Genomic DNA, 19,871 nt, shown 5'->3' on the forward strand with positions numbered 1-19,871 from the left:
AGTCTATTAGTCTGTGATTAACGTGCGATTATTGTGAAATTTTAATATCGCAAATAGGAAATCCATAATCAAAGATTTGAAGTAAACGAGTGTAACCTGTCATTGTTTGGTTCATTTGAACCGAAAAACTATTTTATAAGCAGCGGCCTTTTCACAACCAAAATGAACTTCAATTTTGGATCTCCAAAAACTGAAGGTTTGACGTTTGGAACGACGACTCCCGCCACAGGTTGGATTTTGTTTACAAATTGATTTTCTTTTGTTCAACTAATTTCTAACGTCTCAGTAGTCATGGATTGTCATATTTTATACACGTAAACAATGATGTGTTTTTAGAATAGCATGATACCATAATACGATCTCAGTCATAGAGAACAAGATCGTATTCAAATTGAGAATCCGTATTCTTTATTCAAACTAAATTGACAGAAGAATCTCCTCAATTATGACAGATTCGTAAGAATTTCTAAATTATAGCAATTTAACGGTCTATGATAAATGGATCAACTAAAAATGCCTAATTTGAGTTGTGTGTGAGATATTCCCGGTGTGCTAAATGTCATCTAAGTGTATCTTTCTTCGCTAGTGAGTTTGGTAATTGTGCCGGAGATACCGTCATGAGCTTTTATATTATTTTTTTTACGATAACAGTCTATTCCATGTAGACAATTATAATACACACCTTTTTCTGTCGGCACATAGGCTTTTCGATCCAATAATTAATTGTTAATTTAAATTTTTCATACATTTTGATACATCATTATCACAAACTAAGATTACATTAGGTAATATTAGGTTAATATTAAGCGCCCACGGTGGCCGCGCGGCATAAGCGTTGGACTAGCATGCCGTGGGTCCCAGCTTCGAAACCTGGGTCTGGCAAGTACACATGTTGTTTTTCAATATGTGTGTGTCAGGGTATGATCTTATTAGGATCGGACGTGGTCGGAAAAAAAATTTTAGATCAGATCTACACACAGCCTACCTTCACCCTTCGCCACTGCCGCACAATCAATGGGTTGACCTGTATCAGTATGACATAGAACCCTAAGTGCTGAGGACTAAAATAGCACATATAAATCTGCGCGTAATTTTTATTCGTCCGTGGTTTAAACAGCTGTAATGATTTGGGTTTTTACCACAAATTGCTCATTCCAAATTTTCAAAATATCGTTTGATGTCGGTTTTACCACCAAAATAGACATTATTGATTGATTATTATAGAGCTTGGAATGGTCCTCATGCAAATAGCCAAACGGTTTATTGAATTCCTATGGTAACTTATATGTATTTTGTTTCCAGCAAAACCGGCGGCTTTTTCATTCGGTTCGACGGTGGCCCCGGCCGGTGGACTGGGTGCGTCTCCCGCAAATTCATCCTTCGGCAACTGGAGCTCACCGCCTAACTCTACAGCTCCCGCTTCCAACTTCTCCTTTGCCGCAGCCGCTACTGCAGCTCCTGCCCCTGCGTTTGGCTTCAGTTCCCCAACGCAGCAACCCGCCGCGGCTCAACCGGCAGCACTGAATTTCGGCCAAACCCAGAGTCCAAGTTTTTCTTTCTCAACGAAACCGGCGGTTCCTGCATTCGGGCAGACAGGAAGCACTCTCCCATTCGGGCAGATGCCGGCTTCCAATCCCCCTGCATTCAACGCCCCTCAGCAGCCTTCCACGTTCAGCTTCGGTAGCAACGCAGCTTCGCCGGGGATAGTGCCCAATCAGAATGCAGCAAATTTGGGGCAAGCGATTCCAACCGCGAGCCCCGGCCTCTCTTTTGGTCAAGCGCCGGCCACCAACGCACCATCATTGGGCTTCGGTCTCCCTCCGGCGTCCACTGCTGCGCCGTCATTAAACTTTGGAGGCGCACCGACATCTCTTGTCAGTGGAGGATTAACTTTCGGCCAGGCCTCGTCAACTTTGCCCGTTTCCACTAACACTTTCGGTTTAGCGCAGGCCCCGGCGGCGATCCCGTCGACTGCCTCAGGTCTGGGTGGATTCAACTTTGCTCCCAGTGGCAGTGGTCCAATCAACTTCGGATCTTCAACTGTAAGTATTTTGTCACTAGTAAATATAATCCTATTGCGAGCAAAGATCATCTATCCCAATCGTGCAGCTTCTAGTACAGGGTTCACTAAACTTTTAAAGTCGCTTCAGTTAATGAAATAACCAGAGATTATTAAAATATAAATGATGCAGCAAACTTTGACCACGTTACTCCACGTACTGACTACATCTGATTGTAGCGAAGTACCAGGGAGGGGATGCATGTTCTTTGCCATCACCTTGCCCAACAATGATAATTGTCACTGGTAATACAGTCGAACTTGGTTATTACGAGGAAGATGGGACCGACTGAATTTGCTCGTTATCTGAGAATAGGTATTTCTAAATGAGCGGTCACATAACACAAAAAGTCTCAATTCAAACAAAAATACATAATTAGAATTTTTCCCCAAAACAAGCATGGCATTCATAAACTACAAAAGAAGTTATTTATTGTAATGAACGCTGCTAGGTACCTACTGACTTCAGCTTGGATTTTTTACATGAAATTTCAACCATATGTGTGGATGGATACTTTTCAATATTGTCAGCGAAAACACCAATTTTATTAGGTACTTAGACACTTGATTAATGTCATAAACGTAATCCGATCCTGGCGGCATCAGTCTATGGTCAGATTTTATTGCTCAGGATCGAAATGTTTTTAAACGATCGACACATTAAGGGGGTACATGCTCAGCGTAGGTTAAAATGGAGCTTTTGTTCTATTTTCAAAGCATGATCCTGGACATACCTTAAACGTTGTAGATAATCTATTTATATAATTTTGAAGCCTTATTATCCTTTATATTTATTTTAAACATTTGATGACTGCATAAAGTATTTTTATTACATAAAATAGTATTCTTTTAAACCTCTCGCTCTAAAGTTTTAGAATATAGTCATATTTCAGTACATAAATGTGCAGTGGTGTTAGGATTTTTTACATTTATTAATTTTAAACGCATTTATAAAACCATCAGTATAATTTATGTCGACATTATTATAGTGAAATATTTACGATACAAAATTATATTGATAATCTCTGTGATCCCGAATTTGGCATTTTATTATTCAAAAAATGGGCAAGATTAACACATTTGAAGATAATTCTAAAGATACTGATTATAAGCTATGTCTTTGACCATTCAAGTGTGATAAACATTCTATGAATAATGATTGCTTCATAATAATTATTGACCTAAGAATAAGGTAGTGTTTTTTTGAAATACGCCATTTCTTTTGGCATTCCCCAGTAGTTAAGCTACAACATACGGCCGTAGCCATAAATTGACAAACTATAATTGAAGTAGGGAGTAAAATGATGTTAACACGCGTGTTTGAACATGTACCGTTTAAAAAAATTAAAAAAAAAATTCGGTTACGTACATGTTCAAACACGCGCGTTAACATCATTTTACTCCCTACTTCAATTATAGTTTGTCTATTTATGGCTACGGCCGTATGCTGTAGCTTAACTACTAGGGAATGCCAAAAGAAATGGCGTATTTCAAAAAAACACTACCTTATTCTTAGGTCAATAATTATTATAAAGCAATCATTATTCGTAGAATGTTTATCACACTTGAATGGTCAAAGACATAGCTTATAATCAGTATCTTTAGAATTATCTTCAAATGTGTTAATCTTGCCCATTTTTTGAATAATAAAATGCCTAATTCTTGTCAAATTTGGGATCACAGAGATTATCAATATAATTTTTTATCGTAAATATTTCACTATAATAATGTCGATATAAATTATACTGATGGTTTTATAAATGCGTTTAAAAATTAATAAACGTAAAAATCGTAACACCACTCCACATTTATGTACTGAAATATGACTATATTCTAAAACATTAGAGCGAGAGGTTTAAAAGAATACTATTTTATGTAATAAAAATACTTTATGCAGTCATCAAATGTTTAAAATAAATATAAAGGATAATAAGGCTTCAAAATTATATAAATAGATTATCAACAACGTTTAAGGAATGTCCAGGATCATGCTTTGAAAATAGAACAAAAGCTGCATTTTGACCTACGCTGAGTATGTCCCCCCTTAACAGTTTTAAGAAAGTTTTTGACAATATTTTTGCTCGGTATATCCGATGAGTAGCTCGCTATAAAAGTGAATAAATGTATGTAAAAATAATATGGAGAAAATCATAAACTAAAATGTCAACGAATGTTTCCTCAGTACAGAGATTATTTCCGAGATCTCACTATGTCCCGTGATCGTAATAACGGAGTTCGACTGTAATTACGGCATTAATAATTGCCCCATTGAAGATACCAACTGTGAAACAAAAGTTGTTTGCGATTATGTACAGTGAAGACCTGATTCTAGATGCCAAGAATTCACGTTTTCATTTAATACGCGGTTTTACATTTTTTTTTCTTGCAATTTTCGTCTGAAATATTAAAAATTCAATTAAATGCATGGCTTATCATTGAAATGAATATTAAGGTGCAGATGCACATGTACGTTTCTATTTAGGATAGACACGCCTGCAGTATCCAACGACAAGGTTACACAATACAATTGGTGTGCGATCTTTTATTTTAGCCTAGGGTAGACAGTATTGTTAGTAATTCTGCATTTGGACTTGTACGTTACGGTCGCTTGATGCTGACATTTTTTTGTTCCTATTGTTTACATAAGTAGATAATTTTCACTAGCATCACTAACGTACAAGATAATATATTTAACCAATTTGAATAACTTTTTTAGTAAAAAATAAATTAATTTCTTCAATATTCATTACATTTTCCCTCTATTTACATTTTTTTGTCATTTCCTTTAAAAATATAATATGTAGTTTCACTGTGTATTTTGATTGCTCTTATTGTCTACCGTTAACTGTTGATTTACCATGGCTGTGTTCACCGGGTGGCAGATTAACGGTAATGAAAAAAGGATAGAAATACATTTACCATTTTTATTGTTTTCTCACCTCAAACATTAAATTTGTAGTCTCTTGGGAAAGATACTTTTTATACATTAAAATTATGTTTCGTATTTGCAATAACCTTACTAAGGTGAGCTAAGTGATACAATACTAACCCATCGCGCCCTATCGGCGCCAATTTGGCACCAGTGTCACAGGATGCATGACATGATGAAAATCAAAAAATTTTAATCATAATTTGATTTTTTTTAAGTTGAAATTACTTAATAATGTATGTAGCTATCATTTTATGATGTTAGTTATATACAGTCTAATATATTTTTTAAGAAATATTTGATTTATAATATCTATTTTTATTTAAATTTGTCAAAATAATGATCAGTTCGCTAGGTTTGAGGTGTTTGAGACAGTAATAAACATAAAATGGCCCTCCATCTTCTAAATATCTTGAAGAGTATTATATTTAGCTCCAGTTTTAGTATATCTTCCTTTTATTATTTACTTCTATCATGGACTTTTTATCTATGTCATTTTGTATTAAAAAAGGCTAAAGAAACCCAAAAAACTATATTTGACATGTTTTTTTCATTCCACTTATACACAAAGTTTACTTAAAATGTAAATACTTAGTAGAAAAATTCAAAACCTATAAATATTTAAAAGATTTATTTGAATTGAATGAATAATACATGAATTATATCAATTTTAGTAATCAGTGTGCCTTTTTAAGTGTTCCTGAAAAATTAAATCTGTCTGCAATGGGTTAATATTATATTTGTACGAACCACTCGTCTTTTTTGCACAAATGATTTCGAAACATTTACCTCTTGCAATGAAATTAGTACCTAAGTGAAGAATTAATCAATGAATGAATGAAAAATGATTAAAATATGACATTGCAGGTTGCATCATCGGCGGCCCAACTTCCTTCATCAACGCCCGCCGTAATAACCTCTACTCCTCTATTGACTTCGACTGCCCCTGCTCCCACACCCGCTCCCATCAACTTCGGATCACCCCTTCAGTTACCGGCCTCTAAGCCTGCAGCCGTGTCCGGGTTTAGCATCCCTGGGGTGAATGTGGCTGCGTCTTCTTCTCTGAGCGGAACAACAATGCCCCTTGGCGCGCCCACTGCTGCACCGATTACTTCAGCACCCGCCTTCACAGGATTTCAGGTTCCTGCTAGCACCGCCCAGCCTTCGTTTGCGACTCTACCTAAAACTACTGCTACTGGTGAGAGACCTTTTCCGTTATTAAAACAAATTTAAATTTTATTATGAGGGCCCGTTCAAAGCTCAAGTAATGAAAAGATAAGAACTACATATTTCTCTATTACCAAAAGCCGATCAGTCCACTTATCATCAGAAACTAACAAAACATATCTTCACCTCAATACTACAACTACTGTCGAACAAGATCTTGTCAACGTGTTAAAACTGTGAACTAATAAACCCCTCCTGTTTTTAACCACACTTTGACTGCATGACTTCCGGTTATCGACGAGTTGTCCACGTGTTAAAACTGTGAACTAACAAGCTCCTCCTATTTAGTTCATCGCACTTCGACTCCAGCGGCTCCCGGTTATTGCCTAGATCTTCTTGTCGGACAGTAAATTCTCGATTTTGGACCTCTGAGGCGGACGAAACCGGTCCAAATTTATTTATTAAAGTGGAATAAGTACTACAAAAAAAATGTGTTTTATTAAATCAAACAATATTATTTGTATGTCCACAATGTTTTGTTTTCTTAAATAAATAATCGGAAGTAACAAAAAAATTATGTCAACACAGCTGGCCACCACTTTAAATTCTATTTACAAATTTTTGTAGTTATCAATTCAGCCATATAAAAAATATTCCGGAACCACTTCTACGTGAATGAATATCCAATAGTATTGCGTTCAGATGTTATCTACTATCACTTTTTCGACAGGCTTAATATTGGGGGCCCAATCCACTGCGCCCACGACTACCGCTGGATCTTCCCTGCTCACTGCGTTGCAAACACCGGCTGCAGTCCCTCCCGTAGCCACCAGCGGCCTCTCACTGTCGCTCTCAGGATTCCAGCTGCCCGCCTCCTCTACTATTAATTCCACGGCAGCCGGCACCTCCGCAACTACATTACCCACCAGTACGACGTGAGTTTACCTTCATTCCGCTATCTTCCCCCCATCATCTCTGTGGTCATTAACATATTTTAAAATCAAAACTTCTTTACTTGCAGTAGCGTAAAAAAAACGCCTAAATGATCATGAAATATCTGGGCAGCATGATTATACAATGATTTAAATACAGAATATAGACAAATTTTAATTGAAGATCATATTTTGAAACATATGTGATTTTTCCTTTTCTGATGAATGAATTCATTCTAACACAATCTACGCAGCTCGTTGTTTTGGAAAACAGACAGATAATATTTATGATTATTATATATCACACCGAATCGGCTAATTGTTCAAATAATTGCACTCATTCATGAGGTTTTCTTGGATATGCTGTTGAGGTTGCAGCTATGCTTGAAAAAGACCTTGACAAAATAAATACTGATGATTTTAAATGAAGATTTTACTGTCAACTTCGCATCACAAAATTCCACAAACTGGTTGAATTTTTGGAGAAGGAATCGTATTTTAAAATGATCCAGATTAATCAATCCCAAGATCCGGAACGACTTGACGTTTATTGTGGAAGTAAAATATATAAAATATAGTATATTTTATAATTTTTTTGATCATCTTCATCCCGAATTAATCTAGATAATCGAGGTTCTACTGTACCATATTTTAGGTATCATGAACCAATTGTTTTGTGTTTAGATTGTGAATTATTGCCATATTCATTTACATTTTTTGTAATAGGAAAAAAATTTTAGAATAGCTTTTGCCACACGTGGAAGCCGTCACCGACATTTGTTTTTAAATTAACTTTGAATGACACTTCGTTACATACTAAATATTATAATACATTTTCAGAGCAACCACAACCCTGGCTCAGCCGGCACCCGTAGTGTCGATGACATTTGGGCAATTGGAAGAGTCCATCAACAAGTGGAGTCTGGAACTTGAGGAGCAGGAGAAGGTGTTCATCAATCAAGCCACGCAGGTTAATGCGTGGGACAGATTACTCATTGCCAACGCTGATAAGGTAAGATTGTAAAATTTTTTTTGTTTTCATGTTCTCTGCATTTTGGTGTCCGCATAGTTAATTGATAGTATTGTGAGCCATGTAGTGGTCTTTGCTTGATCAGACCATCGAGATGGGGAACTGCAGGTTTCACGTTCACTATCAGTCTCCAAATTGCCATTCTTTTCTTGTCGTTTATTTTAAAAAAACTGCAGAACCCATTGGAAACATATTTTAGAGATTTTGAACCTGCCAACCATGTCTGGGATGCTAAATTGCCATATATATTAGTCATGGCCCTCACATCCTGAAGCGGGCCCCCAGGCTAGGGTTTTTGGCGGGCCCCCTACCTATCGCTAAAGATAAAAGCAGTATGACGCTGTACAGTATGATGTATGCGGTAAAATTAATGTGCATATTTAGTGTTTTTTTTTTTTGTATATTTTAATTTTAATACATTCATTTGAATTATGGAGTTGTATCGTACTCGTACAACCATATTTTAAATAATAACATTATTGAAGAAAAATAGCGGCGCAGGCGACTTTTTTTACTATTAGAGAGAATTTGAAATGTGTGTTTATAATTGTCTGGTCGGTGACATGACCCGGCTCACGGCTAGCTCAATAATGCTACCGGGCCGTCACTGAGGAGACTAGTGATGAATTAGGAGAGGTGGATCTCCTTTGTAGTATCACAACTTTTGAATTCCCGAATAAAACTCTCAGCTGGTGTGGTGCCGAATTTATTCAGGTACTAGAGTTCACGGTCACACAATAAGGTTAACTGTCATTGTTCCCGTAATTAAATCTCATTAAAGTATCAGCAAACTATTTATTTGTTCACTATAGGATCTCTGTGAAATCTTTCACGAGTTCCCAAAAAGTCACACCTAATTCGGAGAATGTATACGCAGATATTCTTTGGATATTTTTAATTCATGAAATATTTTCCCATAAGAAAGAAAATATAAATTATTCTTTGGTCACACAGTATTAGGTTTATAAAAGAATAGAATTATTTTATTGTTGTTTATAAAGTTTATTTATGTTCACAGTGTATTTACAAATATTTATTTGTGTTTACAGACTTGTTTACAAAAAGTTTGCTTAATGTTTACAAATTTATTTACTAAAATTTGTTTACTAAAATTTATTTTATAATTATGTTTACTTAATAAAGTTTCAAAAATTTATTTTATAATCCCGAAAAGATTTGTAAAATTTATTATTACAGACTGAGTTTATTAATTTGTTTTTATAAAACAAATCCGATCGCGTAATTTATCTCGATTACGTCACCTCGTATGATGAGTAATGAAAAATAAAATTAATCCGCGGCGCGTCACTATCGACAGATACGTAGTATTCGTGCTACGTTTTAGCGGCCGACGTCACTACCGACAGATACGAGTTATTCGCGCTACGTTTTGCCCGTCGAAGGGGACTTACTGGTACGTATGAATCGCGAATGTACTGAGAACCGTGTCCCACAAGCTCGCAGAGAGGTCTGCTGCTTACTGAAGATCGCCGGTGAGAAGTGTAGAAACTAATGATTTTACGGAAAAAGGATGTCACCTTTTATACCCTCGGGATGGAGGTTTAACAGGAAACAGTCCGTAAGGGATAGCAGATGTATATCTTTCTCTCACGGGATAAATTTACGTATATCTCCCGTTCCTGGTAACTTTCTAATAGAGATATCTTCTAATTAAATCGGGTTAAATTTACTCTACTTTATTTCCGCAAAATTAAGACTTAATAGGGGTGTTTTAAGCACCCTCTAGAACATGTCCTTTAAATACGTAGTTACGGTGACGTCAGCAAAATAGTTGATTTTATATGATTTTTCGTGTTCAAACGAAGGGGAAAGTTTTTAGCTTTCCAACGAGGTATCAGAATAGGTACTCGTGTACTAAATAAGGGAATGGCAGTCTTTAAATTTAAAATGTCAAAATGAAAGGTTGACACCCACGTACTAGTCCTTTCCACCACTCTTGGCCTTTTTAGGCCAATAGAATTTTACTAAGTTTTAATAAAACTATTTGGAGCCGCAGAAAACGTTTCATTCGATATTTACCTTTCGGACGAACATTATTACGTGAAAATACTATAATATTATACTTAACATTTCAACTTAAATATATAAATGCTTGATCCTAACAAGATGTTATTTACAAGCGACTACAAATTTATTTCGTCCTTAATAGTGGCTTTTCCATAGTAATCTAAACGTAACCTTGAATCTATTTTTATCCGGCAACTCAACACAGCCGGGCCGTAAATTCTAGTCGAACAGAATTCAGTTAAGGTTCAAGGTCACGCGCCAATTTGTGTTTTTAGTCGCAGTATTTGATTCTTTTATTACTTAGGAGGCAATTAAGATTTATTATTGTTTATGGGTAGAAACCCATCTATACCAGAATCTCAAGTTTTTCCAATTGTTACTTTTACAATATTCATTATAGTCAGCAAGTTATAGCATTAACAAAATCTATAATTATAATTACGCGTCTATAGATATAGATACGCGTTTACAATATTTTTATAACGGTAGTTAACTCCTATCTTGTATTGATAAAATTAGTATTAAAATTCTTTATTTACAATTATACAGTATATAAATTTATAAATATTCAATTTTCTTTTCCAATTTTCATACACTTCCATTATAGCTATAAAAGTTATTGAAGCATGTACCTGCTTAATTTTACGTAAACAATCTCTCCCATAACTTATTTTCTAAGTTTAATGGAGATTTCCCGGAAATTATTTCCGAAATAGATCGATTTGAAATTTCATGGCGTGTCATTTCGAGGTCTGCGGTCACAGCGTTCCAATTACACTTGAACAGTCTCGATTCTCCGAGGCGAAATTTTTTACGTAAAATTTTATTACATTTTACAAAGAAAAGGTTAACAACATACATTTTACTTCCTAATACTAAACGATTACGCTACTGGTTACCTGTTCATGGTCTTTTTCGACCATTTCTTCTCTGCTTCTTCCATAGTTTAGGACCATGGGACTTATATATTCTGTTTGTACCTCGTCGTGAGGTTGTCGCACGGCTATTTGAGAAGTAGAATTGACTACAAGGCTAGATTTGTATAGTTATGTCGTTAAACCATACTCTGCCATAAACACTAACTGAAGGTCGGCGTTTTTGTTCGTGTCAAATGCCCACCCTTAATAAAGACATAACTGTATATGTCTAGTCTCAATTCACCATTGCCACACCTCAGGACTCAGTAATATGCAAAGCGATAAAGCAACAGTAAAGCATATTCAAAATAAAATATACAAAATCTGCGCATGCACACAAAGTTTTTCTTTTACTTTTTATAATTAATATTCGCCCAGATTCAGGTCTTAAAATTCTAATTAATAAAAGAAAATTATATAATTCAATAATTCTGAAGTTAAAAATTTTATTTTGAGGACGGTGAGTGCTGTATGGGACGACTACTGCTTTTCCTGCCGAGGGACAACCGCAAGGAAGAGGACTCACGGAGACGCTCCCTTTACGACCCATGGACAGAAGTAGAGTTCGACTTCCCGTCGCGAATCACGTTCCCGCTTACTAGAAAATACGGCATAGTACCATGATATGCCAGGGAGACTCCCCTGACAATACCTTTAACATTAATTTACATAGGGTCATTTAAACCTATTCAATCTAACGCTCAATACTCCTAGCTATATATTACATTCTACAAGAATTTGAATTCAATCCCAATCAAGAGAATTATTTTTCGCAGCTCCGAATACTAATAAGGACTTAGCGTGAAAGTTACGAACTTCCCCACGCCTAAATTAGCAACGCTCTCTTCATTTCGCAGCTCCGAATACTAATAAGGACTTAGCGTGAAAGTTACGAACTTCCCCACGCCTAGATTAGCAACACGTCTTCATTTCGCAGCTCCGAATACTATTAGGGGCTTAGCGTGGAAGTCAAGGACTTCCCCATGCCCTAATTAGCAACACTTTCTTCGTTTTGCTCTCCCCGAAGACTTATTTCTTTCTCGCTTCGAGAAAAGACTCGTTTGCTTCGATAATAGACTTATTTCTTTATCGCTCCTCTCGAAGACTTGTTGTTTGCTCCGATAATAGACTTATTTCTTTATCGCTCCTCTCGAAGACTTGTGGTTTGCTCCGATAATAGACTTATTTCTTTATCGCTCCTCTCGAAGACTTGTTGTTTGCTTCGATAATAGACTTATTTCTTTATCGCTCCTCTCGAAGACTTGTTGTTTGCTTTGATAATAGACTTATTTCTTTATCGCTCCTCTCAAAGACTTGTTGTTTGCTTCGATAATAGACTTATTTCTTTATCGCTCCTCTCGAAGACTTGTTTGTTTCGCAGCTCCGAATACTAATAAGGACTTAGCGTGAAAGTCACGGACTTCCCCACGCCTTAATTAGCAACACGTTCTTCGTTTCGCTCTCCCCGAAGACTTATTTCTTTCTTGCTTCGAGAAAAGACTTGTTTTTCGCTTCGATCAGAGACTTATTTCTTTATCGCTCCTCTCGAAGTCTTATCGCTCGCTTCGATAATAGACTTATTTCTTTATCGCTCCTCTCGAAGACTTATAGCTCGGTTTAGTTAGAGACTTAGCTTACAGGCGATGGCGGTAGCGATCGCTTTGAGCGACGCTTACCTGATCGGCCTATACGCTGATACTGACGTTTGGGGGGCGCATTCCGGATGGGGGCGTCTCGTAAGACAGCGTCCAACGCATCCCGCCACTCGCCAAAGGTAGTACCTTGATCTTTGCTCCCGGGCGTCGGGAGGTTGGTCCGCGCAGGGCGCCGCCCTCCCAACCGTCCCACTCTCCTAAATTCTCTCTTGGGGGGCGCTATCTTGATGGGGGCGTCTTGTAAGACTGCGTCCAACGCATCCAGCCTCTCGCCAAGGATCCTCTCTTCATTAGATATTGTCGAGTCAACAATTCTTTCTACTTCAGCCCCTCCACCGCTAAGTTCGGAATCTGTTCCTGAACTCGCCAGTAGTTCTTCCCGCGCACATTCCTGCGCATCCATACGACGTTCTGACAGGGCGTGCACTCCCTCGTCTCTGTCGTTGGTAGCTTCGGAAAGCGGTGCAGGCGGTTCCACTGGGTCGTCTGCTCTTTCATTAGCCAGATTCTTCTCAAACTATTGCGCACCGCAGCTCCGAATACTAGTAAAGGACTTAGCGTGGAAGCCATGCGCTTCCCCACGCCTTAACTAGTAACACTCTCTTCGTTATTAATTTAAAGTATATTACACTTATCACTGATATGTATATCACGCTTATCATAATCATATATATCAAATTAATACTAGTATTTAAAACACTCTTATTACTAACATTTTTATCAAATTTAATATTTAAATCTTTAGGAGGTAAACTATTTTTATTACGTGCAATTGCAGTAGTTGGCAATTTCTCTTCACCCGGCGCATCCAACGTACTACCTACAATTGTCCACGTACTTCTGACTACGCTATTTGGACGGTCTGCAGTCGTTATAGAGGGTAGTGTCTTTCGACACGCCGCAAAATTCTGTCCCCGACTACACCTGTCCCTAGGATCTAAAATATTTACAGAACCGAGAAAATCCGTAGATATTTTGCTTTGTTGGTCATGGGCCGCCGTAGCTGAGTCCCATAACTCTTGTTCTCCGTTATTGAGTATATCACCGCCTTTGAGACGATGATCATACACAACAACTCTTTCGTCACTATATCTAGCTTTATCTATATACATTAAGTTCATGTTTCTTAATTCAAACTTAACGCTATCAAAATTAATCCTATTAAGCTTACGTAACTTATTTTTAACATTCTTAATACTAAAGGACTTACATTTACTTGATTTTTGTTTAAGATAACGATTATAGTCATCTAATGCTATGAGCTCTTCTTCATTAAGTTTATTTCGCCTTAATTTACCGAAGGTATTAATGTTTTGTAGTCGACGATTAGTTCGACTCTTCCTAATAATATTCTTAACGTCAGCCTCGTGGGGTCTGTTCGCTAATTTAAAAGGTGAGTCCCTTCCTAAAGTTTCGTTGCTCGATTGCAACGACGATCGACTATCTAAACTACATACATCGCTATTAATTTCAAGTAAACTGCCAGCTTCGGCTTTAGTATAATTAGTACTATTAATATTTTTACACAAATGGTTAGCGGAAGCACAATAATTCGTTAAATTATTTGTTACAAGAGATCTGTCGTCAGTATCGACGAGACTACAGTTACTTACGTTTGCCGATGTTCTCAGCACACCAATAGCGCCACTGCTTACGCCTTCGCCGCATCCACCGCTAGCTGTCTTTAACTGCTTATCTTGATAACCTTCTTCCTTGTTGCCAACATTTATTTCATAACTTCCTAATTCTAATTTATCTAAAAACTTTTTATATTCTATTTCGCCGCCGGTAAAAGAATTATTAGCTCGCGAAGTCTCAACATTGGACAACGTCTTACCGCTATTCTTTTTATTAAGATTTTCTACTATTTTACTAGCAGAATTATTAATATCGCGTTTGCGATAATTCTCCGGTCTTACGCTGCTATCCTTTACAAGAGGACCTATACAAAGATTAACTTGGTTACTGGGGCCAGCTTCGACCTCACAGTGAACCTTAGGGTTAAATGATTTCACCGGAAGGGTGTCCTTCAGTTCACTTTCACAGTTAACCCTATTCGCCAGAAGAGCGTCTATGTCACTAGCTAGAACTCGGCTGAACGGCGTTCGAGGAACGTTCGTGTCACCTTCTTGAGTCTTCTCTTCGGCGGTCCGCCAGTGTTCGTCGTCTTGGAGCCATCGACGATCAACCCGGTCCGCGAGCCGTCTTCATGGCTCCTTTCTGGTCTGCTGAGCTGCTTGCCTGTCTGGGCAATCCTTGTTTTCATGGAAGCCAGGACAATGTTGACAACGCCTTTGTCTGGCACTGCCTCGCTCTTCAACGCGAGGACGTGGGCGGTACGCAGGTCTTTCTGAATCGTTTTGCTGGTCTGATTGCCGTGGAGGCCTTTTATCAACAGCCTCCGTGGTCTTATCAGATTTCGCGTTAGTCTCTTGTACCGAACGCGGCTTCTCGCGCCAAGTATTTTGCTGAGCGGGCCTCTTTTCATTATTCGCCTTGACGGCATTTGCTGGAGATGGCACGGAAGCCAATGCCGATTTCAATGGTCGAAGTGTATGAGCTACTTCAAGCAGCTCGTCCATCGTCTTCCATTTCTCTTGATTAACCCTTATCTGATCGCTCACAGTGAGTAGGTCATAAAAGGTCGAAGCCAGGGTTTCCGACTTCATCTCTGGAAGGAGTACCTCGGCTAACTCCATCTTCTTCAGGAGGAAACCATAAGCTCCCTCTTGAGGTCCTTGCTCTTTATGTTCGAGCTCCGTTCGTTGAGCACGACGCCTTGAAGGTGATTCGAAGTGCTCTTTCAGGTCGTTACTAAACGACCGCCAACTGTCCAGCGGGCCCCCAGGCTAGGGTTTTTGGCGGGCCCCCTACCTATCGCTAAAGATAAAAGCAGTATGACGCTGTACAGTATGATGTATGCGGTAAAATTAATGTGCATATTTAGTGTTTTTTTTTTTTGTATATTTTAATTTTAATACATTCATTTGAATTATGGAGTTGTATCGTACTCGTACAACCATATTTTAAATAATAACATTATTGAAGAAAAATAGCGGCGCAGGCGACTTTTTTTACTATTAGAGAGAATTTGAAATGTGTGTTTATAATTGTCTGGTCGGTGACATGACCCGGCTCACGGCTAGCTCAATAATGCTACCGGGCCGTCACTGAGGAGACTAGTGATGAATTAGGAGAGGTGGATCTCCTTTGTAGTATCACAACTTTTGAATTCCCGAATAAAACTCTCAGCTGGTGTGGTGCCGAATTTATTCAGGTACTAGAGTTCACGGTCACACAATAAGGTTAACTGTCATTGTTCCCGTAATTAAATCTCATTAAAGTATCAGCAAACTATTTATTTGTTCACTATAGGATCTCTGTGAAATCTTTCACGAGTTCCCAAAAAGTCACACCTAATTCGGAGAATGTATACGCAGATATTCTTTGGATATTTTTAATTCATGAAATATTTTCCCATAAGAAAGAAAATATAAATTATTCTTTGGTCACACAGTATTAGGTTTATAAAAGAATAGAATTATTTTATTGTTGTTTATAAAGTTTATTTATGTTCACAGTGTATTTACAAATATTTATTTGTGTTTACAGACTTGTTTACAAAAAGTTTGCTTAATGTTTACAAATTTATTTACTAAAATTTGTTTACTAAAATTTATTTTATAATTATGTTTACTTAATAAAGTTTCAAAAATTTATTTTATAATCCCGAAAAGATTTGTAAAATTTATTATTACAGACTGAGTTTATTAATTTGTTTTTATAAAACAAATCCGATCGCGTAATTTATCTCGATTACGTCACCTCGTATGATGAGTAATGAAAAATAAAATTAATCCGCGGCGCGTCACTATCGACAGATACGTAGTATTCGTGCTACGTTTTAGCGGCCGACGTCACTACCGACAGATACGAGTTATTCGCGCTACGTTTTGCCCGTCGAAGGGGACTTACTGGTACGTATGAATCGCGAATGTACTGAGAACCGTGTCCCACAAGCTCGCAGAGAGGTCTGCTGCTTACTGAAGATCGCCGGTGAGAAGTGTAGAAACTAATGATTTTACGGAAAAAGGATGTCACCTTTTATACCCTCGGGATGGAGGTTTAACAGGAAACAGTCCGTAAGGGATAGCAGATGTATATCTTTCTCTCACGGGATAAATTTACGTATATCTCCCGTTCCTGGTAACTTTCTAATAGAGATATCTTCTAATTAAATCGGGTTAAATTTACTCTACTTTATTTCCGCAAAATTAAGACTTAATAGGGGTGTTTTAAGCACCCTCTAGAACATGTCCTTTAAATACGTAGTTACGGTGACGTCAGCAAAATAGTTGATTTTATATGATTTTTCGTGTTCAAACGAAGGGGAAAGTTTTTAGCTTTCCAACGAGGTATCAGAATAGGTACTCGTGTACTAAATAAGGGAATGGCAGTCTTTAAATTTAAAATGTCAAAATGAAAGGTTGACACCCACGTACTAGTCCTTTCCACCACTCTTGGCCTTTTTAGGCCAATAGAATTTTACTAAGTTTTAATAAAACTATTTGGAGCCGCAGAAAACGTTTCATTCGATATTTACCTTTCGGACGAACATTATTACGTGAAAATACTATAATATTATACTTAACATTTCAACTTAAATATATAAATGCTTGATCCTAACAAGATGTTATTTACAAGCGACTACAAATTTATTTCGTCCTTAATAGTGGCTTTTCCATAGTAATCTAAACGTAACCTTGAATCTATTTTTATCCGGCAACTCAACACAGCCGGGCCGTAAATTCTAGTCGAACAGAATTCAGTTAAGGTTCAAGGTCACGCGCCAATTTGTGTTTTTAGTCGCAGTATTTGATTCTTTTATTACTTAGGAGGCAATTAAGATTTATTATTGTTTATGGGTAGAAACCCATCTATACCAGAATCTCAAGTTTTTCCAATTGTTACTTTTACAATATTCATTATAGTCAGCAAGTTATAGCATTAACAAAATCTATAATTATAATTACGCGTCTATAGATATAGATACGCGTTTACAATATTTTTATAACGGTAGTTAACTCCTATCTTGTATTGATAAAATTAGTATTAAAATTCTTTATTTACAATTATACAGTATATAAATTTATAAATATTCAATTTTCTTTTCCAATTTTCATACACTTCCATTATAGCTATAAAAGTTATTGAAGCATGTACCTGCTTAATTTTACGTAAACAATCTCTCCCATAACTTATTTTCTAAGTTTAATGGAGATTTCCCGGAAATTATTTCCGAAATAGATCGATTTGAAATTTCATGGCGTGTCATTTCGAGGTCTGCGGTCACAGCGTTCCAATTACACTTGAACAGTCTCGATTCTCCGAGGCGAAATTTTTTACGTAAAATTTTATTACATTTTACAAAGAAAAGGTTAACAACATACATTTTACTTCCTAATACTAAACGATTACGCTACTGGTTACCTGTTCATGGTCTTTTTCGACCATTTCTTCTCTGCTTCTTCCATAGTTTAGGACCATGGGACTTATATATTCTGTTTGTACCTCGTCGTGAGGTTGTCGCACGGCTATTTGAGAAGTAGAATTGACTACAAGGCTAGATTTGTATAGTTATGTCGTTAAACCATACTCTGCCATAAACACTAACTGAAGGTCGGCGTTTTTGTTCGTGTCATCGGCTCGCCACGCCGAGCCCTTCCTGAGCCCGGGCCCCCAGGGTAGAGCCCTGTCAGCCCCCCCTTTGTGGGGGCCATGATATTGGTTTTGCATAAATATATTGCAGAGTAGAATTCATAAATGATTACTTATGTATATTCAAAATATTTAAGGCTTAAATGGAGATGGGCTGGACACATAGCTCGAAGAAGAGACAATCGTTGGACAAATCTAGTCATCCAGTGGTATCCAAGAAGTACAAAACGTCCACAAGGTAGACCTAGAGGCCGCTGGATCGAGGAAATGATAAAGTTCTGAGGAAGTACATGGCAACGCAATGCACAGGACCAAGAGAAGTGGAAGCAACTTGAAGAGGCCTTCATCCAGCAGTGGATAGATTCAGGCTGATGATGATGATTCAAAATATGGTAAAAGTTACCACACGGAAGCTAGAGAGATGCTGTGAAAATGTCTTCAGAACCAGCAATTAACAACTTATAATACGTCTCAGGCTAACGATTTATAAAAAATAATAATTTTTGTTATGAACTACCAAATTATTTCCAGATTGTAACCTTAAATGATACCCTCCAAGTGGTGAGAACCGAACAGCAGAGTTTAGAGCACGAACTGGACTTCATTATCGGGCAGCAGAGAGAGTTGGAAGAACTGCTCGTCCCTCTGGAGAAGGAACTTGGAAATGTCACTATCTCAGATCCCGAGAGAGAGCATACGTAAGTTATATACCTACATACAACATTCTCTACACCACCAGGATAAAATATAATCAACCATGGGTATAATAGTGATAGCTTACGATGCCATAGATACACTTGAACCATGACTGTATCTTCTTTGAATGTGTTGTAATTAGTATTGTATTTTCAGATACCAACTGGCAGACAATATGGACACGCAATTGAAGCAAATGTCGGAAGATTTGAAAGAAATAATTGAACACCTGAATGAGTCAAATCGTAGTGAAGATAATAATGATCCAGTAAGTTTCCTCATGTATCTACTTTAACACTCTCGGCGAGACTTTTCCCAAGGCATGATGTATTGTCGAAGTTAGCGCTGAATATTGAAAACTAACTTTCAGTGTGACGGTTTGAAGAACTAATAGCTCTTGCCGCGCAACGCTCGCATCCTTTAGGAGCAAGCGTTGTGCTGTGAAGAAATGAGCAAAGCGCGTCTACTACACTCGCAATTGGGTGGTATTGGAAGGAGTATAGAGCAGGCTTTAGGGTCGTGATACACCACCCACAAAATGATAAATCAATACTGAGCAGAAAACCATGATTACCGACAGCTGACTCATCATTTTTATTTGATTCTCTGTGCGAAATAATACAGTTGTATTTTTCTGGTCAGAATTGACAGGTTTTGAGGCTAGTTATTAACATTTGCTTAAAACTGTAATTAACAATTTGTGTATGTAAAATATCAAAGGTCTAAAGTCAAACAACATT

At 37.4% G+C, this 19,871-nt stretch overlaps 1 protein-coding gene across 2 annotated transcripts in view; it reads left to right on the top strand.

Annotated features, from left to right (window-relative positions):
- Nup62 (nucleoporin 62) overlaps window positions 1-19,871 on the top strand; it is a 22,724-nt gene continuing 2,853 nt past the window's right edge. For both annotated transcript variants that reach the window (XR_015070079.1, XM_085943340.1), the window contains exons 1-7: window positions 1-229; window positions 1,303-2,042; window positions 5,856-6,186; window positions 6,886-7,090; window positions 7,928-8,099; window positions 18,967-19,133; window positions 19,288-19,399. Coding sequence is in view for 1 of the 2 variants with exons in the window: in XM_085943340.1 (XP_085799466.1) it covers window positions 163-229; window positions 1,303-2,042; window positions 5,856-6,186; window positions 6,886-7,090; window positions 7,928-8,099; window positions 18,967-19,133; window positions 19,288-19,399 (1,794 nt within the window). In the remaining variant the exon portion in view is untranslated. The remainder of the gene's footprint in view (window positions 230-1,302; window positions 2,043-5,855; window positions 6,187-6,885; window positions 7,091-7,927; window positions 8,100-18,966; window positions 19,134-19,287; window positions 19,400-19,871) is intronic.

Source organism: Rhyacophila brunnea, unplaced genomic scaffold, assembly GCF_057557595.1.
Source record: "Rhyacophila brunnea isolate RB1 unplaced genomic scaffold, BYU_Rbru_1.0 scaffold_15, whole genome shotgun sequence".
Taxonomy (NCBI): Eukaryota; Metazoa; Arthropoda; class Insecta; order Trichoptera; family Rhyacophilidae; genus Rhyacophila; species Rhyacophila brunnea.